This window comes from Molossus molossus, unplaced genomic scaffold (assembly GCF_014108415.1).
Source record: "Molossus molossus isolate mMolMol1 unplaced genomic scaffold, mMolMol1.p scaffold_m16_p_17, whole genome shotgun sequence".
In the NCBI taxonomy this organism is placed as follows: Eukaryota; Metazoa; Chordata; class Mammalia; order Chiroptera; family Molossidae; genus Molossus; species Molossus molossus.
Window position 1 is genome coordinate 54,215,451 of NW_023425352.1, and position 17,847 is coordinate 54,233,297.

At 40.9% G+C, this 17,847-nt stretch overlaps 2 protein-coding genes and 1 pseudogene across 3 annotated transcripts in view; 1 reads left to right on the top strand and 2 right to left on the bottom strand.

The window, feature by feature from the left end:
- Positions 1-1,026: 1,026 nt before the first annotated feature.
- Positions 1,027-2,669, bottom strand: MRPS16 (mitochondrial ribosomal protein S16). The gene is made up of 3 exons (XM_036265361.1): positions 2,526-2,669; positions 1,810-2,070; positions 1,027-1,254 (listed from the first exon to the last, which is right to left on the bottom strand). The coding sequence occupies exons 1-3, from the start codon at positions 2,536-2,538 to the stop codon at positions 1,121-1,123; spliced, it is 408 nt and encodes a 135-aa protein (XP_036121254.1). The 5' UTR covers positions 2,539-2,669; the 3' UTR covers positions 1,027-1,120.
- Positions 2,670-3,941: 1,272 nt separating this feature from the next.
- The window catches only part of CFAP70 (cilia and flagella associated protein 70), a 105,722-nt gene continuing 91,816 nt past the window's right edge, over positions 3,942-17,847 (bottom strand). For both annotated transcript variants that reach the window (XM_036265116.1, XM_036265115.1), the window contains 4 exons: positions 15,666-15,755; positions 12,772-12,873; positions 5,484-5,531; positions 3,942-4,022 (listed from right to left, as the gene is read on the bottom strand). In XM_036265116.1, coding sequence (XP_036121009.1) covers positions 3,942-4,022; positions 5,484-5,531; positions 12,772-12,873; positions 15,666-15,755 — 321 coding nt within the window. The remainder of the gene's footprint in view (positions 4,023-5,483; positions 5,532-12,771; positions 12,874-15,665; positions 15,756-17,847) is intronic.
- LOC118632657 lies at positions 5,687-6,695 on the top strand (annotated as a pseudogene).

Sequence of the window (17,847 nt, forward strand, 5' to 3'; positions counted from 1 at the left end):
TGTACAGTATGTCTAAGGGTTAAATTCAGTGTAAAGCGTGACTCTCTCCACAAAGCGTGACTCTCTCTCTGCACTCACACTGATGATGCAAGCAAGGCGCACTGGGCCGAATGAACGCCATTCGGCTCAACTCGGCTCATCTCGGAAGTTCGAGTTCCAAATATTTGTTCGGATTCCAAGACAAAAGTTTCTCGAATCTCCTGGTCGAATACCGATTTGGTCGAAAGTCAAGGCGTTCGAGAACCGAGGTATCACTATTTTATTTTTTTTTTGGCACAGCCAGTCATTTATAGTCCCATACTCATGATCCCTGATTCTATCACTGACTTTTTAAGTGGAGATATGAAAAAGCCCTTCATCCGTATTACTCCACTATAAATACATATCAGAAAAGGTTTTCCAAGTAGGCACATTGGGGTCTGAATCTTAGCTCTGCCAATATTAAACTGGCTTTGGGCAAATTTCCACCTCTGAACCTCAGCCTACCCCTTTATAAAATGGAGATAATCCTACCCACTTTTGTGATACCTTATAAATCTCACAACTTTGCACGCAACGGGCCTGGAATGTATGTTGGTACTTTACAATATTAGCTTTTTCCAGTTTCTCATTCTTAAACATGGACTATTACAGCCTCATAACAAATCTGCTTTTGTAAATTTGAGATTATGTGTTAAACAAGACAATATAAATCTGCAATTACAAAAACAATAAGCAAAGTAACCGTGTTCTTGAACTGATGGGATGACCATAAATGATTAAGGAAGGAATTACTTTGACAAGCCATGGACATGTTGGTTGGGGACTGAAACAGGGAAGTTTTAGAAGGCAGCAGACTGTAAAGTTGTCTAAAAGACCCATGACCCAACCCAAAATTCCAACCCAGTGCACTGCCACTGTGTTTCCCCAGACAAGGCTGAAAAAGTTAACTAGTACCTAAACTCAGCCCTGTGTCACACAAGAACAAATCTCTCCCTGGGGCCTGCTCAGGCCAAGCCAGAAGAACATGGATGACACGGAAAACATCATTTATTGACCTCTAAATCTAATAAAACTAAGAACTCTGCATAAGTGTTTTAAGAGGACTTTGACCTTGTTCATGCTACTATGCTCACTGAAGTCAGCTTGCTTTTGTTTCTGTAGCCTCTGTATCTGTTTTCTGAGATGCTAAGAGGAGTTCACGTGCCAGTTTCCGTCGCAGCCTCTCAGCATTTGTGATCACCATGGGATGCAGAGGGAAAAAGCCAGAAAGACCTAAAAGCAAGAGGATTGTCATTCATTACAACACAGTACAAGCCAATGTTTCCCTGGGAACTCAGGCTCACATAACTGAAGTCTAACAGAGACCTGAACTAGAGCATGGATTTAAAACATGCTCCTCGCCCTGACCGGTTTTGCTCAGAGATTAGAGCACTGGCCCACAGTTGGGTTCCCAGCCCTGATTGGGGTTGTGCAGGAGGCAACCCTTTGATGTGCCTCTCTCATATCAATGTTTCTCTCTCTCTCTTCCTCCCACACTATCTGAAAAAATCAATGTAAATATATCCTCAGGTGAGGATTAAAAACATAAACTGACAGCCATCTAAGACACACTATTCCCATTTTTAGCAGAAAATCCCAGTCACCCAAAAAATCTCATGGAGTCCACAAAAGGTCTCCAGATTCGAAATGGCAATTAGAGATCACAACTCCACCTCTCTCTCACTCAAGTCCTGAACAGCCTACAGGTAATGAAAATCATTCTTAATCTTCATCATCTTGTAATTGACTTCAATTTAAAATCCTTAGGTTAAGTTAGAGCCAAGTTACCCAGAAGCTTTTCCACAGGTTTGGAGAGATGGGCCCCACAGCCGATCCAGTGCCGGATCCGGTCCAGGTTGAGAGCAACGAGCTTCTCTCCATGACTGTTCGGCAGTGGATCATAGGAGCCTAGCTGCTCCACAAAACGGCCATCCCTGGGATACTTGTTGTGAGCAGCCACGATGCGGTAGAAAGGCCGGTTGGTACAACCACCCAGGGCAAGACGGATGGTTAAGTGGCCCCCATGGTAGGCCTTGTGGAGCAGAGTAGCTGTAGAGAAATAAGTGGTTAAGACACAAGAACCGAGGGCACAAAATGGGTAAAATGGGGTAAGAAAAACAATCCTCTTCCTCCAGTGACAATCCTCTCTACCCAATTCTTGGCAATCTGGCTTAGAAAAGACCTCTGTGAAACCCTTGTTATGCACTCTGGCCAGAAATGACTTCAGCTCCAATCCATCCACTCGGCACAGGCCTGACATTTACTAGTTCTGTGACCAGGTAGGATGCACGGCTGCCTCAGCTACAAAATGAGTGCTACTTATGTTACAGGGTTTCAGGGGGAAGTGAGAAAAACTGAGGAAGAGGATCCAACGTAAGGCCGTGCGGCCGTTTCAGGTTCGGGTTGCCTCCAGCTCTCTTAGGACTGCGCTGCGGCAGCCGGTCCTACACGCCCCCCAGCGCCCGCGATCGCCCGGAAGGTCTCTCGGGGTCGCTGCCACTCACTGAGCTGGACCATGGTGCAGCCGGCGAGCGCCAGTGGCAGTTCCTCCCAGCGTCCCGTCGCCCGCAAGGCCCGGCTCTATCGCCTACGGCGGGGCGGAGGACGGACGCGCAGGGTCAACGCTGCGAAACCGCGGGCATCGCCGCGCCGCGCCGCGCCGCGCTCACAGACCCAGCGCCTCGGTGCCGGAAGCGAAGGGTCCATTCGCCCTGCCCTTTCCGCTTCTCGCCCCTACATCTCCCATAGTGCAACACGGTGAACTCTGATGTACCTCACGTAAACTGCCGCAAAAAAGGACGTTGCAATTTGCGGGTAGCCGGGTGGCGGCGTAAGCTTCGCCTTGTGGGCGCTCGCGGCCCGTGCTGGCCTGAGTCCCTAGTGGAGGGAGCAGTTCCCGGAGTATCCCGGGAGCGGCCAAGAGCAGCGCTCCAGCGCTCCACCAGTCCTTCCTTCCAGCAAAGGTTTTTTGAGCAGCTGTCAGGGCCAAGGCGCAGTCCTGAAAACGCGAAGATGAAAGGGCGCTGTCCTTACCCGCAGGAAGCTCAGAGTCTGGTGGGGAGTCAGTGAGGTGACACCAGACTAGAAAAGGACTATAAATGAATGTCGAGTTTATACTTCTGTGTTTACTAATATGCCCCTCACCTTCCCTCCTATTCTGCCCACCGTCTCTAAAAAATAAAGGAGGGGGGGCCTTTATTCCTGGTTTTGCTGTGCCGTGATCCAGGAGAACAGGGGTGAAGTATGGTCCCTTTGTCATCTTTCGCCCTAAAATAATGACCTCAGTTGTGAGTTTTGCATCGATGAGAGGATAGTGTAGTATTCACGGAGCCCTTGTGCTTTAGATCCATCAAGATACCAATGGTTAGTCAGTACCTACACCTTAAGCGAAGACTTGTTTAGCATCTCTGTTCACCGTTGCATCCAAAGGTCCTGGCCACAACTAATATGCTCTTTGCCCTAATATAGTGACCCAGCACAGCTTTCTTCCTTTAGTTCCACCTTAGAAAGTGGTGTCTTAATCCCCTAGTTCCAGTAAGTAAACGTGGCCAGGGACCTTAGCAGTTGACTTCCTACAGGAGTGATCCTGATTAGCTTTCACCAGAAACCCTAGTACCTTGATTGTATATAATTATATTATGCCTCAGTATACCTTAACTCCAGAACCACACTGATGAATTTTTAATCTCTCATTTCCACTTTTTATTGTCATCCAGTTCACTGTCAACAAGAACAACCAGTAACATCTGATACCCAGTAAGCTAGCCAATGGAAATAAAGGAATGGGTTTCTGTTCATGGCAAAGATTCTTTTGTTCTTTATCCCCAGGTCTCATAATGGTGAAGCATCCACGGTTTAATTTCTCTGGGGAGGAAAAGAGCTCAGAGTCCCATACAGAAAATTCTTCAGCTGGAAGGATGTCAGAAAGATGGATTTCCAAAGCCAACAGTCTCCTGTAACATGTGGATCTCTGCAAGCAGAGTCTCATCTTTCAAATTTAGCTGCAACAGAGGAAGGAAGGGGACACATATCTGATATACCTGTGTGGAGACCCCACATTTCTGGGGCCACGGCTAAACAACATAGTTCCTTGGGATGAAACTGGCTATATTCTCTATTTCACGGTAACTCCATTAAAAGACCTTAGAACGTTGTACTGGTTACATGGATATTTTCACTTTAGGAAAATTCATCAGGGCATATGAACATTCATAGTTTGTGCATTATTCATAAAAGAACTTGAATGAAGTTTATTTTTTAAAGATTCACATTATCACCCAATATATCTTGACTAATGTATACTATTCCTATTTGGCAAGTGACATAAAGGAATCAAAGACATTAGATCTGAATTTAATTTTAGAATCTTAGGTGTGTAGTAGAGACATCTGGTTACCTCCTGAATACCCACTATCTACTTTCTTTACAAAAAAAGTCTTCATTTCTTTTCAGGGCAGCAGTTCAGCCAGCTAAAAAGCCACATTTCCTGCATGTGGGAAATTGCAAAACTTGCAAGGGAAGTTTTATGAGCAATGTGGCCAATAAAATGCAAGTTGAAATCATTGCTCATTAAAGGAAGGTGAAATAACTAGCATGACCCTTTATCCTTACCCCCCCCCCCTTTTTGTTAATTTTAGTTTTTTATTGTGCCTGAAACATGAATATAGTGGCTGGAGCTACAATGGCTGTCTTTCAACTCTGAGGGATGGAATCTGTATGCAAAGATTGCTGGAGCAGAAAGGTAGAAAGATTTGGGTCTCTGATAATATTGTGGAGCTGTGGTACCAGCCCTGAACTCTTCATTAGATGAGAAAAATAAAACTCCTAATTTGTTTATGCCACTGTCTTTCAAGTAGCTTACAATTCGTAATTGATAGAATAGACTATACCAGGGGTTGGCAAACCATTGCTCATGAGCCAAATCTAGCACTCTGCCTGGTTTTGTAAGTAAAGTTTTATTTGAAACACACCCATGTTTGAAAAATGATTTGTCTATGGCTGCTTTTTCACTACCAGTCAAAGTACAGTAGTTGCAATAAAGGCTCTTTATACCACAATGCCTAAAATATTCCCTATTTTGCCATTTACAGGAAAAATTTGTTAACCTCTAGACTAGACCAACACCTTTATTTTACATATGAAGAAAATGAGTCCCAGAAAGGTTAACACAGTAGGTTAATGGCAAAACTAGGACCATAATTCAGGTCTACTGACTCCCAGACCATCTGTTTTTTCATTAAACCACATTCTCTAAAGAGGTATAAGAAGATCATCCCCCATGGTAATATGTGGGTTATTATTCCACACCCAGCAGCCATATGATAATGGAAAAGATGGTAAGAAAAGCCTCTAGAAAAATATTCACATCATGAAATGCCATAATGTTCTGAATTAAGCCAGTACCTTCCTCCCAGTTTCCTAACCTCAGTACAGTGCAAACAGCAGAGGCATCCATATCATACCTTTTTTGTGTACTTGTAGGCTTGCTCAGCTTCCAGTTGCCGTCCAGCCTGAAAAAACAAAACAAAAACGTAGCAGCTGGTGATAATGATATATCACAAACATTATGGTGGAAAAGTCCATTGCCAAAAACTTCTCTACCTAAAACAGAGGATTCTATACCTTCTTCATTAAGAACCTGTGAATTCAAAGGTGAAGCAGAAAAATGAAAGATGGTAAGGAAAAACATTTATATATTGCATATATCACTTCCTCATTTCAAAAACCTTAAAGATAACTTGATCTCATTGAAAAATGGTCACAGGATAGAAATATACAATTTGTTGAAATTATAAAAATTATTAAAAATAAATGTATGAAAAGAAGTTCTGCCTCATTAGTAATCATGAAAATGCGATTTAAAATAATGATGTGACACACAGTCTTCGCGGAGAGTCGCCGTGGTTTCCTGCTTCAACAGTGCTTGGACGGAACCGGCGCTCGACCCATCCCCCTCAGCCACCTGACCGCCTTCGGCCACCTCCTCACCACGCCTTGGACATCCCCAAGGCCCCGCTCCAGCGCCGCGCAGCCGCCCCTCCTTAGCCGCCCGCCATGACGTCCACCGCGTCCACCTCGCAGGTGCGCCAGAACTACCACCAGGACTCGGAGGCCGCCATCAACCGCCAGATCAACCTGGAGCTCTACGCTTCCTACGTCTACCTGTCCATGTCTTACTACTTTGACCGCGATGATGAGGCTTTGAAGAACTTTGCCAAATATTTTCTTCACTAATCTCATGAAGAGAGGGAACATGCTGAAAAACTGATGAAGCTGCAGAACCAATGAGGTGGCCGAATCTTCCTCCAGGAAATCAAGAAACCAGACCGTGACAACTGGGAGAATGGGCTGAATGCGATGGAGTGTGCATTGCACTTGGAAAAAAATGTGAATCAGTCACTACTGGACTTGCACAAACTGGCCACTGACAAAAATGACCCTCACTTGTGTGACTTCCTTGAAACTCACTACCTGAATGAGCAAGTGAAATCCATCAAAGAACTGGGTGACCACGTAACCAACTTGCGCAGAATGGGGGCTCCTGAAGCTGGCATGGCAGAGTATCTCTTTGACAAGCACACCCTGGGAGACAGTGACGAGAGCTAAGCCTTAGGCTGGCTTCCCATAGCCAGGGGGGTGACTTCCCTGGTCACCAAAGCAGTACGTGCATGTTGGAGTTACCTTTACCTTTTCTATAACTTGTACCAAATCATCCACTTACATCTTTTCATTTGTACCATTCCTTCAAATAAAGTAATTTGGTACCCCCCCCCCCAAAATAATAATAATGATGTGACAAATTCATACCCATCAGGTGGGCAAAAATTAGTCTGATATTTAACAACATTGATAAGAATTCTCATAATTGCTAGTGGATATAAATTAGTATAACATTACTCTGTTCCCCTTTGTAATTAATATATATCTTGTGGGGATATACTTTGAGTCTACGTAAATGTCTTCTTCTTACTCCTTAAACATTCATCCCCAGTGTCAGTGTATATTGATGATTGTTCCCTAAATTAATTATTACTATGGTGGTTTCCAAATTGTGATTTTCTAATTCCATGACTCCTTATACATTTAATAGTTGGCCTTCTACTGTAAGCTTTCCTCTTCTACATTTACTTGTTTAATTATATTACTGTGGACTCATACTTTCTCATTTAGAATCCTTTACTATAATTATTTATTTTGATACTCAAATTGCCCCAAACAGGGCCAATCTGAGCCCCCTTTAAGCTAGTTCCTTTGTCTTTTTCCCTGTGTGTTTTTGACATCTCAGTCTTTGAATACTTTGTACTTTGATTCAGAAAAGTATTCCAGACTCATCTACTATCCCTGACTCAGTCCTAAAATCATCTATTTTCCAAGCAGTCTCTGATTCCTTTATTTTTTTTAAAACTGGACAAATGTCCTAGTGTCTTTTTCTTTCTTTTTTTTTTTTTTTATCCTCACCCGAGGACATTTTCCCATTTTTTTGTTCAGGTAGAGTGGGAGGGAGAGAGAGGAACAGAGAGAGAGAGAGAAACATCGATGTGAAAGGAACACATCGAGTGGCTGCCACCCACACGACCGACCAGGGCTGGGGACAAACTGCAACCGAGGTACGCGCCCTTAGCGGGAACCGAACCTGGGTCTCTCAGGACCGCAGGTCGACGCTCTAACCGCTGAGCCAAACTGGCCAGGGCCTAGTGTCTTTTAATTAATTTAAAAACACACTCTGGAGCACGAGGTACACTCATGCCCCACACTTTGTATAATATACATTCTACATGTATTATATACAATATATATTAACTATCAAATCATGACCCCATATGAGTATCTCCAACTCTAATCTACTACAAGTTCATTTTATTGTCCCCATTTCTATATTTGTAATTCTCTGAAAGTGATAAAACTGGCTCCCGCTATCCACAATATGGGGTAATTCACAGTAATTTCAGAACTAACTCAAGACTACAAAAAAGAAGCTTACTACTTAGAGTCAAATATTTGTGCAGAGGGCTTTTTTTTTTCTTTTTAGTCTGAGGGTATATATTTCAAGAACATTTTCAAAAGTATCTTGAGTTAGTTCTCTTTCACATGTTCAGTGTTACTATATTATTCATTAGAAATAATTTTGCTTTTCTTTGTGTATGATATGAATTATATGATCTCTTCTTGTTGATTTTATTTCTTTGAAAAATATATGTAACATTAATATGGTACAAAAGTCATATCTGTACAAAAAGGTGTAGAGTGCTCTGGCCGGTCTGCTAAGTGGTTAGAGCATCGGCCTGTGGTCCAGAGAGACCTGGGTTTGGTTCCCGCTAAGGGCATGTTCCTCAGTTGCAGTTTGTCCCCAGCCCTGGTTGGGTCGTGTGGGAGGCAGCCACTCAATGTGTCCCTTTCACGTCAATGTTTCTCTCTCTCTCTCTCTCTCTCTCTCTCTCTCTCTGAACAAAAAAATGGAAAAATGTCCTTGGGTGAGGATTAAAAAAAAAAAAAAAAGGTGTAGAGTGTCATCCTCTCATTCCCTCCCATCCTCTCTCTACCCTATGCCTGCCCATGTGACCCACACTGGATAATCTGACTTTTCCTTCCTGTGCTTTTTTTTTTCCTTTTTATCCCCCACAAATGAGAAAATCTGTGTATAATTTCTTTCGTCCTTCTTTCTTATACAAAAGGTGGTATAATATAGAAAATCTTGCACTAAAGTGAATTTATGGTTATCTTATACAATTCTTCAAAAACTATGTTATTTTTATTGGAACTGCATTAAAATGAGATACTTCGGGAGATTTTTCAACTTTATATTATTGATACTTCCTGTTCATAAACGTGGTATCTCTATTAGATCTTTGATGCCCTTCATTATATTGATTTTTTACATTACTGTTTTATCCAGCATTCTTGCCAAATCTACTTCTCTGTTAATATTTATGGAATAGATAATACATATACATCATTTAAAATAAAAAGGATATGGTACACATTAAGATGTCTTGCTTCCACCCTGTTCCCCAACCCCTTTCCCCACTAGTAGTCATCATTATTCATTTGTGACTACACTTTAAGTACTGGAACGTATTACATCTTTCACTGTGTTTGTATGTTCTCTTGGGTTCCTTCCTAATCTTTCCCCTCCAATTTATTTTGTGTGTGTATGTGTATTGTTGTCTTGGTGGAACTTCCAATATAGTGTTGAATATAAGTGATGATAGCAGATATCCTTGTCTTGTTCCTGACTTCAAAAGAAATGCTTCTAATTTTTCACCATTTCATATAATTGTATAGATTTTAGAAGAGAGATTTTCAGATTTAAAAAAGCTAATTTGCTCATTTAAACATCATGAATGAGTTGAATTTTAGCCAATAATTTTCTGCAGTTCAGTCTCTGTTTTGTTGCTAATAGTCATTATTTCTGCCTTCTCTTTTTAAAATTCTTAATCAGTTATGCAAGAGGTTTATCTATTTACCAGTCTTTAAAAAAAATTTATGATTTTGTTAATCCTCTCTATTATGTCCTTGTTTTCAGTTTAATTTACTTCTGTTTATTTTCTGTTTTTAAAATTTTAAATTTATTTTTCTTTAATTGAAGTATAACTGACATACATTACATTAGTTTCAGGTGTAGGTATACTCCTTATTTTCTTGGTTACCCTTTCTTTGGGTTTCCTTGCTTTCTCTTTACTAATTTCTTGATTTAAATGCTTAATCCATTGATTTTTCAGTCCTCTTTTCTAAAATATGTATTCAAGCCTATAAATTATCCTCTCTATACAGCTTTAATTGTATTCCATATTTCCAGTATATAATGGCTTTGTTGTTGTTTTTTTGTTGTTGTTTTTATACATTTTTTCCCCCTTTATTGATTTTTGGAGAGAGAGGAAGGGAGACAGAAACATTGATGAGAGAGAACATGATTGGCCGCCTCCAGCATGCCTCCACTGGGGATTGGGCCAACAACCTGGGCATGTGCCCTGACTGGAAATCAAACCAGTGACCTCTCAGTCCATGGGAGGACGCTCAATCCATGAAGCCACACCAGCTGGGCCAAATGTGGGTCTTTTGGCCTATCTTTTGGTTGTTCATTTATAATTTTACTATAGTGTGATCTTCATGTATTTGTTGAATCTGTCTTTGTGGTTTAGCACATTAATAATTCATTTGTGCTTGAAAAGAATATGTGTTCTATAGCTGTTAAATGCAGAGTTCTATGTTGTTGTTTGAGCTCTACATTGTTGTTTTTGTTTTCTCTTTTCTCGAATCCTCACCTGAGTATATGCTCTTTTAGAGAGAGAGAGGGAGAGATTGACTGATTGATTGATTTAGGTGAGAGACCAGGGATTGAACCCGAAACCTAGGTATGTGCCCTGACCGGGAATCAAACCTGCAATGTTTTTTGGTGTACGGGACAGTGCTTCAGCCAACTGAGCCACCTGGCCAGGGCACCTTGTTAATTGTTTTATTTAAATCTTACATATATTTAATTGTTTTCCTATTTAATCTATCAGTTTCTGAGAGAAGTGTATTAAAATCTTCAATTTTGACACTTTTAGCTTAAAAATGAAGAAACTGAGGCCCATCAAGTTTAAATGACTTGCTCAAGATCCCACAACCAGTTGTGACAGAGCTGAGGTAAGAATTCAGGTATTTTCATATTGATGTTCAGGAATAGAATATCCAGTAATTTTTATTTTGTTCATTTTTCTTACAATCACAATACTCCCTGTCAGTTTGGTGTTATATTGGCCAATGGAAAACTGAGGGACAATCTCATTATTCCCAATTTGATTTTAGACTGATGCACAAGTTATTTAAGCGACTTATATAATTTTGGGACAGTTATTTTCTATAGGTAAAGAAGCTATTACAGACTCCCACAATACCCCCACCTCATTTTCCATCTGTATCAAGGATAAACACCCTCAGCCAATAGTTCAACAGGAAGCAATGATTTAGAAAGACTAGTAGAACATCTCCTTCACTGGTCTTGACTTTGTTTATATTCTGATATATCACTCCCATTTTTTAAAACTTATTTATTTTTTTGAAATGAAAACTACACTAATGAAAAAGGAACTCAGAAACAAGGTTGTTAAATATAACTAAATACATTTCAAGTAAAAATATCATGTATTTCCTGATTAGTATCAGGTAAATACCTACACTATCCCAAATTCTGGTCTCAGATGAAAACAGTCAAAGACAATTACAAAGAAGATGCTTCATAGTATCAGGTTCATTTTAAAACAATGGGATCTTTTGAGATATCTGTTGGTCCTTTTGTTGGTGGTAATCCATATATATCTATTCTCTTACTTTGCCTTTATTTATTTATTTTTTTAGTTTATATTTATATTTTACTTATTATTGGTTCAGTTAGTTTTTTTTTTTTTAATCTTTATTGTTGAATGTATTACAGATGTTCCTCATTTTTTCCCCATTGACCCCCTCCTCCCTGCTCCCGCCCCCTCCCACCTTTTCCCACACCATTGTCTGTGTTCATTGGTTATACAATATAAGTTCTTTGGTTTATTTCTTCCCACCCCCCAACCCCTTTCCCTTTGAGGTTTGTCAGTCTGTCAATGAATTTGTACTTCTTAATCCCTTCACCTTTTCCACCCATTCCCCCAACCTCCCTCCCATCTGGCAACCAACAAAATGTTCTCTGTATCTATGAGAATGTTTCTGTTCTACCTGTTCATTTTGTTTGTAGATTCCATTGTTGATAGATATGTATTCATTGCCATTTTGTTTGTTCATATATTTTATCTTTTTTTTTTTTTCAAAAAGACCCTTCATCATTTCATATAATAACGGTTTGGTGGTGATGAACTCCTTTAACTTTTTCTTGTCTGGGAAACTCTTTATATGGCCATCAATTCTAAATGACAGCTTTGCAGGATAGAGTACTTTGCCTTTATTTTTATCATTGGATTCTTATATAGTTTTTCTGGGTCATACATAATTTACAAAGAAGGAAATCAGAGAGTAAATATATGGCTCCAGGAATTTTTTGTAAATCTTGAGTATAACTGGAATGACTATACATGAACGCTTGCCATTGTCCCAGGCTTGAGCTCCTACATAAGAGAGGACAGGCAGGGGGGGAGAGGCACCCAGAGGGACAGAAGGAGAACAGCTCACTGCCCCCAAATCCAATCTGCTATCCCACTGCAATGTCAGTCTCTGCTCTTGCACAGCTCCCCATTCAGTGTTCCTAAATCCAACCCTAGGTCAGGCTCTGATTTCCACATCCTCCTTTATCTTGAGGCAGGGCACACCCTGGGCTGGACCTGTGGAGTAGCTTGAAAGTGCTGCAGGGAGCCTACCCTGAACCCTTGACCAGGAGTCAACTCTGGCCCACCCCACTCCTGCTCACCCATGACCACCAAGCTCAAATGGCTCACTTCCATTTTTAGAATCTCCTTTCCAGACCAACATACTTGACTATATGATTTTTTTTTTTTTTTGGTACATGCCCCTAGCGGAAACCGAACCCGGGACTCTATGGTCCGCAGGCTGACGCTCCAACCACTGAGCCAAACTGGCCAGGGTGAGTATATGATTTTTAAAGCACATTTCAAGTAGAGATTCCCCAGACTTGGTCCCTACTTCATCATTTATGTAATGAGTAAATCTGAAGCTGATCAAATCTCAACTATCATGCATTAATGGCCATTCTGCTATCCCTTGCTTTACTTAGTTCCTCATCTCTTTGCCCTAAGAGGGCATTGTGTAAGGATAGTAAACACTCACTTTCAGGCTGACCAGAGCCAGATAGGCCCACACCTCAGCATTGTTGTTGTTCAATGCATTAGCTTCAGAGAGAGCATCCTCTGCCTCCGTGATCTCCTCCAGCTTGACAAAAAGAAAAAAAAGATGTGTGAGTTGTTAAGTCACCATAGTTTTCACTTAAGCCAGCTGGAGTCAGCTTATCTGAAAATACTATGTCTAAATAACACTGGTGTATGTGACCTATACCAATAGATTTCAATTTTTTATTTTATTTTTAGCAACAGAACTCTTTCTTCAAACAAAATTCTGTGTGGTGGCCCCATATATAAACCAGTCAAAAGTAAAACTGCTCTGCTTAAAAACCCAGGTTGGGGAATCTGGAGCCCTGTCTTCTAGGCTCTCAACTTACACCACTCTCTTCCTTCTTTCCTCCACAGCAGTCCCAGCAGGGCATCCATGAGCCATGGAGCTTCAGGTGCCAGAGTTGGAAAACCAGAAGTATTTACTGTTGTGTGTGCATCATTCAGTGATTTCCCCATATACAATGGGCTATCAGAGACATTTGTAGTTTTTTCCTTTATATTCTGCATCCCTTTCTTAAGGTAAAAGTCCTATTAGCCTGTCAAAATACTATCATTCAGAAAACTTCCTTTCCCCTAAAATTAGTTATTAACAGCACAAACTTGAGCAATCAATACAATACTCAGTGACTCCAGGGTGCTTCCTGAGCTCTGGTTACATGGGTATCATCGCTGCTTCCTAAAACTGTGATTTTGCTTTGTAAAATCTTCCAAAAGGCCACTTAGGAACGAATAAGTCACTCCTTTCCCCAATAAAGTAGCTCTTCCTATTTTCTGTTTTAGAAAATAATGGATTTCTAGGCCCAAGACAATATAAAGAACGACATTTCAGCAAATCCCATACCTTAGCCTATATTTTAAATGTCGCTGAGACACTGATTCATTATTCAATCAGTGTATATGTGCTAAGGATTTACTCTCTTATGTTAAATAAGAGAACTATGTTATGTTAAATACTGGGGATAAAAAGATGAACTATAGCCCTGGCCGGTTTGGCTCAGCGGTTAGAGCATCGGCCTGCGGTCCGGAGAGACCCGGGTTCGGTTCCCGCTAAGGGCACGTACCTCGGTTGCAGTTTGTCCCCGGCCCTGGTTGGTCGTGCGGGTGGCAGCCACTTGATGTGTCCCTTTCACATCGATGTTTCCCTCTCTCTCTCTTCCTCTCTCTCCCTCCCACTCTATCTGTGCAAAAAATGGAAAAATGTCCTCGGGTGAGGATAAAAAAAAAAAAAAAAAAAAGATGAACTATAAGCCCTGCCCTCAAAGAGTTCACTGACAGATATGTTAAAAAAGAAAAGAAAAACTCAACATATAAATAGTTACAATACAGAGTAAACATTTCTATAATAAAAGTATATTTATGATCTAGTGGAAGGACAAAGGAAAATAGTAATAATTCTACCCTGAGATTAAAGAACACTCTGAGAAGAAACATTGGTAAAGTAAATCTTGAAAGATAAATAGGAGTTTGAGTTTGTTAGCTGTACAAGGTAAAGAAAGGCATTCTATGTAAAAGAATATATAAATGCATTAAAAAGCATGGCATGCTCAGAAAACTCAAGTATGCCTCTGTAGCTGGAGGGGAGAGAGAGAGAGAGAGAGAGAGAGAGAGAGAGAGAGAGAGAGAGAGAAGACTAAAGAGTGTGGCAGAGACTAGATCATATTGCCAGGTAGTCTAATCTCTTTCTAAGGTTAGAGGAGAGGACGAGAGTTTTTAGGGGTGGTAGAGCAGAAGGTCTACCAGAAGCTGTAGTAGCTCCTCCTGAATAGAGAAAGGCCATACAGCTTAATAAATACAAATTAATTTAATTAAGATTCTTCATATCCCATATCATTTTTTTTTCTTATAGATAATATTATAAATTTATGAGCTTCTGTACCAAATAACATGGAATTTTTATTATATAGTTTCCTGGTTCAGGTTTCTGTGAGATTATTTTTTAATTTTTTTTCCTTTATTGATTTTTAGAGAGGAAGGGAGAGGGAGAAAGAGATAGAAAGAAACATTGATGAGAGAGAACATCAATTAGCTGCCTCCTGCATGCCCCTCACTGGGCATTTGGCCCACAACCTGGGCATGTGCCCTGACGGGAATCGAACTGGCGACCTTTTGGTGCATGGGTCGATGCTCAACCACTGAGCCGCACCAGCCGGGCTTTTTGTGAGATTTTAAAAAACTGTTTTGCCCTGGCCAGTTTGGCTCAGCGGTTAGAGCATCCACCTGCGGTCCGGAGAGACCCGGGTTCGGTTCCCGCTAAGGGCATGTATCTCGGTTGCGGTTTGTTCCCGGCCCTGGTTGGTCATGAGGGTGACAGCCACTCGATGTGTCCCTTTCACATCGATGTTTCCCTCTCTCTCTCTTCCTCTCTCTCCCTCCCACTCTATCTGTACAAAAAATGGAAAAATGTCCTTGGATGAGGATAAAAAAAACCCAAAAAACTGTTTTATTTTTCTGCCTGGCTGTTGTGGCTCAGTGGATTGAGTGCTGTCCCATGAACTGAGAGGTCCCAGTCCAATTCCCAGTCAGGGCACATGCCTGGGTTTGGGGCTGGATCCCCAGTGGGGGGCATGCAGGAGGCAGTGACCGATGTTTCTCTTTCACATTGATGTTTCTCTCTCTCTCTCTCTCTAAAAACATCAATAAAAATATTTTTTTAAAAAGAATGTTTTATTTTTCTACTTCAGTTTACTAAAAACTTTGAAGAGCAACTTTTCACTAGAGAAAACTGCCCTGATTGCCATTTCACTGTCGTCCCAAACTCCCAGGGTGCTTGAAAGACCAAAGAATCAAAGTCAGCTGTAGGCACAGGCTTAGTGTCAGCCCTCATCCTCTTACCCGATAACAGGCAATTCCCAGTCCTAGCCATGTGAGGCATGAAGGTGATCTCTTACAGGCTTGCAGGTAGGTTTTCTTTGCCTTTTCATACTGTAGAGAGAAAGCATCGCTAAGCTATTGTTTTTTGGAATCAAACATTGCATTGCTATGCTAATCACGGACAGCAGTTGCTGTCCAGACCAATCCAAGTACAATGAGTTCTTGAGTTGCATGTTTTTCTTATAATTTAATTGGGTGGGGGGCGGTTTTAGGTTTACAGCAAAATTGAGAGGAAAGTTCAGAGATTTCTCATATATCTCCTGCCCCTATACATGCATACCCTCCCCCACTATCAAAATCCCCCGCCAAAGTGGTACATTTGTTACTACTAATAAACGTACATTGGCACTTCATCATCACCCAAATTCCATGGTTTACCTCTGGGTTCACCCTTCCTCATTAGAGTATTTCTCCTGCCCTAAAAATTCTCTATGCTTCACCTATTCATCACTCCCTTTCCTCAACCTCTGGAAACCACTGATCTCTTTACTGTCTCCACAGTTTTGCCTTTTTAAGAATGTCATACAGTTAGAATCATGCAGTATGTAGACCTCTCAGATTGGCTACTTTCACTTAGTATTATGCATTTAAGGTCCCTTTGTACTTTTTCATGGCTTGATAGCTTATTTTCTTTAAACAATTTTTTTTTTCCTTTATTGATCTTAGAGAGAGAGGAAGTAAGAGGGAAGAGAGACAGAAACATCGATGAGAGAGAACATTAATTGGCCACCTCCTACATGCCCCCAAATGGATCGGGCCCACAACCTGGGCATGTGTCCTGATCGGGAATCGTACTGGCAACCTCTTGGTGCATGGATCGACGCTCAACCACTGAGCCATACCGGCCAGACAACAGCTTATTTTCTTTTAGTGCTGAGTAAAATTCCACTGCCTGGATGTACCACAGATTATTTATCCATTCACCTACTGAAGGACATCTTTGGTTGCTTCCAAGTTTTGGCCATTATGAATCAAGCTACTATAAAGATCCATGTACGGGTTTCTGTGTGGATATAAATTCTCAAATCCTTTGGGTAAATAGTTCATAACTGCTGCATTGTATGGTAAGAATATTTTCAGTTTTGTAAAATATCACCAAACTCTCATCCAAAGTGGCTGTACCAGCTTGCACTCCCACCAGCAATGAATAAGAGTGCCTATTGTCCCATATCCTTGTCAGCTGATGTTGTCAGTGTTCTCGACTTTGTCCAGATTTTGTGTGTAGTGGTATTTCACTGTTGTTTTAATTTGCATTTCCCTGATGACATATTATGTGGAGCATCTTTCAATGTACTTATTTGCCATGTATATATCTTCTTTGGTGAGGTATCTGTTAAGACCCATTCTTAAATCAGATTATTATTATTATTATTATTTGCAGGTTTTTTTGTTTTGTTACAGATGTTTCTCCTTTTTTACCCTATTGACACCCTCCTCCCCATCACTCCCATCCGTCCCCAGCTTTGTTGTCCATTTCCATTGGTTATGTGTACATGCATATAAGTTCTGTGGTTTATCTCTTTTCTCCCCCTAATACCCCCTCTTCTAAGGGTTGTAAGTCTGTTACCTACTTCCATGTTTCTGGGTCTACCCTATTCCTCAGACTGTTATATGCATTATATTCCACAAATAAGTGAGATCATGTGGTATTTGTCTTTTTCTGCTTGGCTTGTTTCACTTAGGATAATACTTTCCAGGTCCCTCCATGTCATCTCAAAGGATAAGAGATCTTTCTTTCTTACAGCTGCATAGTACTCCACTGTGTATATGTACAGCTTTGTTATGCATTTGTCTACTGATGGACACTTGGGCTGTTTCCAGATCTTAGCTATTGTAAATAGTACTGCTATGAACATGGGGGTACATATATTCTTTCTGATTGGTGTTTCAGGCTTCTTAGGGTATATTCCTAAAAGTGGGATCACTGGGTCAAATGGCAGTTCAATTTTTAATTTTTTGAGGCAACACCATATTGTTTTCCATAGTGGCTGCACCAGTCTGCATTCCCACCAGCAGTGTACTAGAGTCCCTTTTTCTCCACACCCTCGCCTACACTTGTTTGATGATTTGTTGATGGCAGCCATTCTGACAGTTGTGAGGTTGTCATTTTAATTTGCATCTCTCTGATGATTAGTATGTTGAG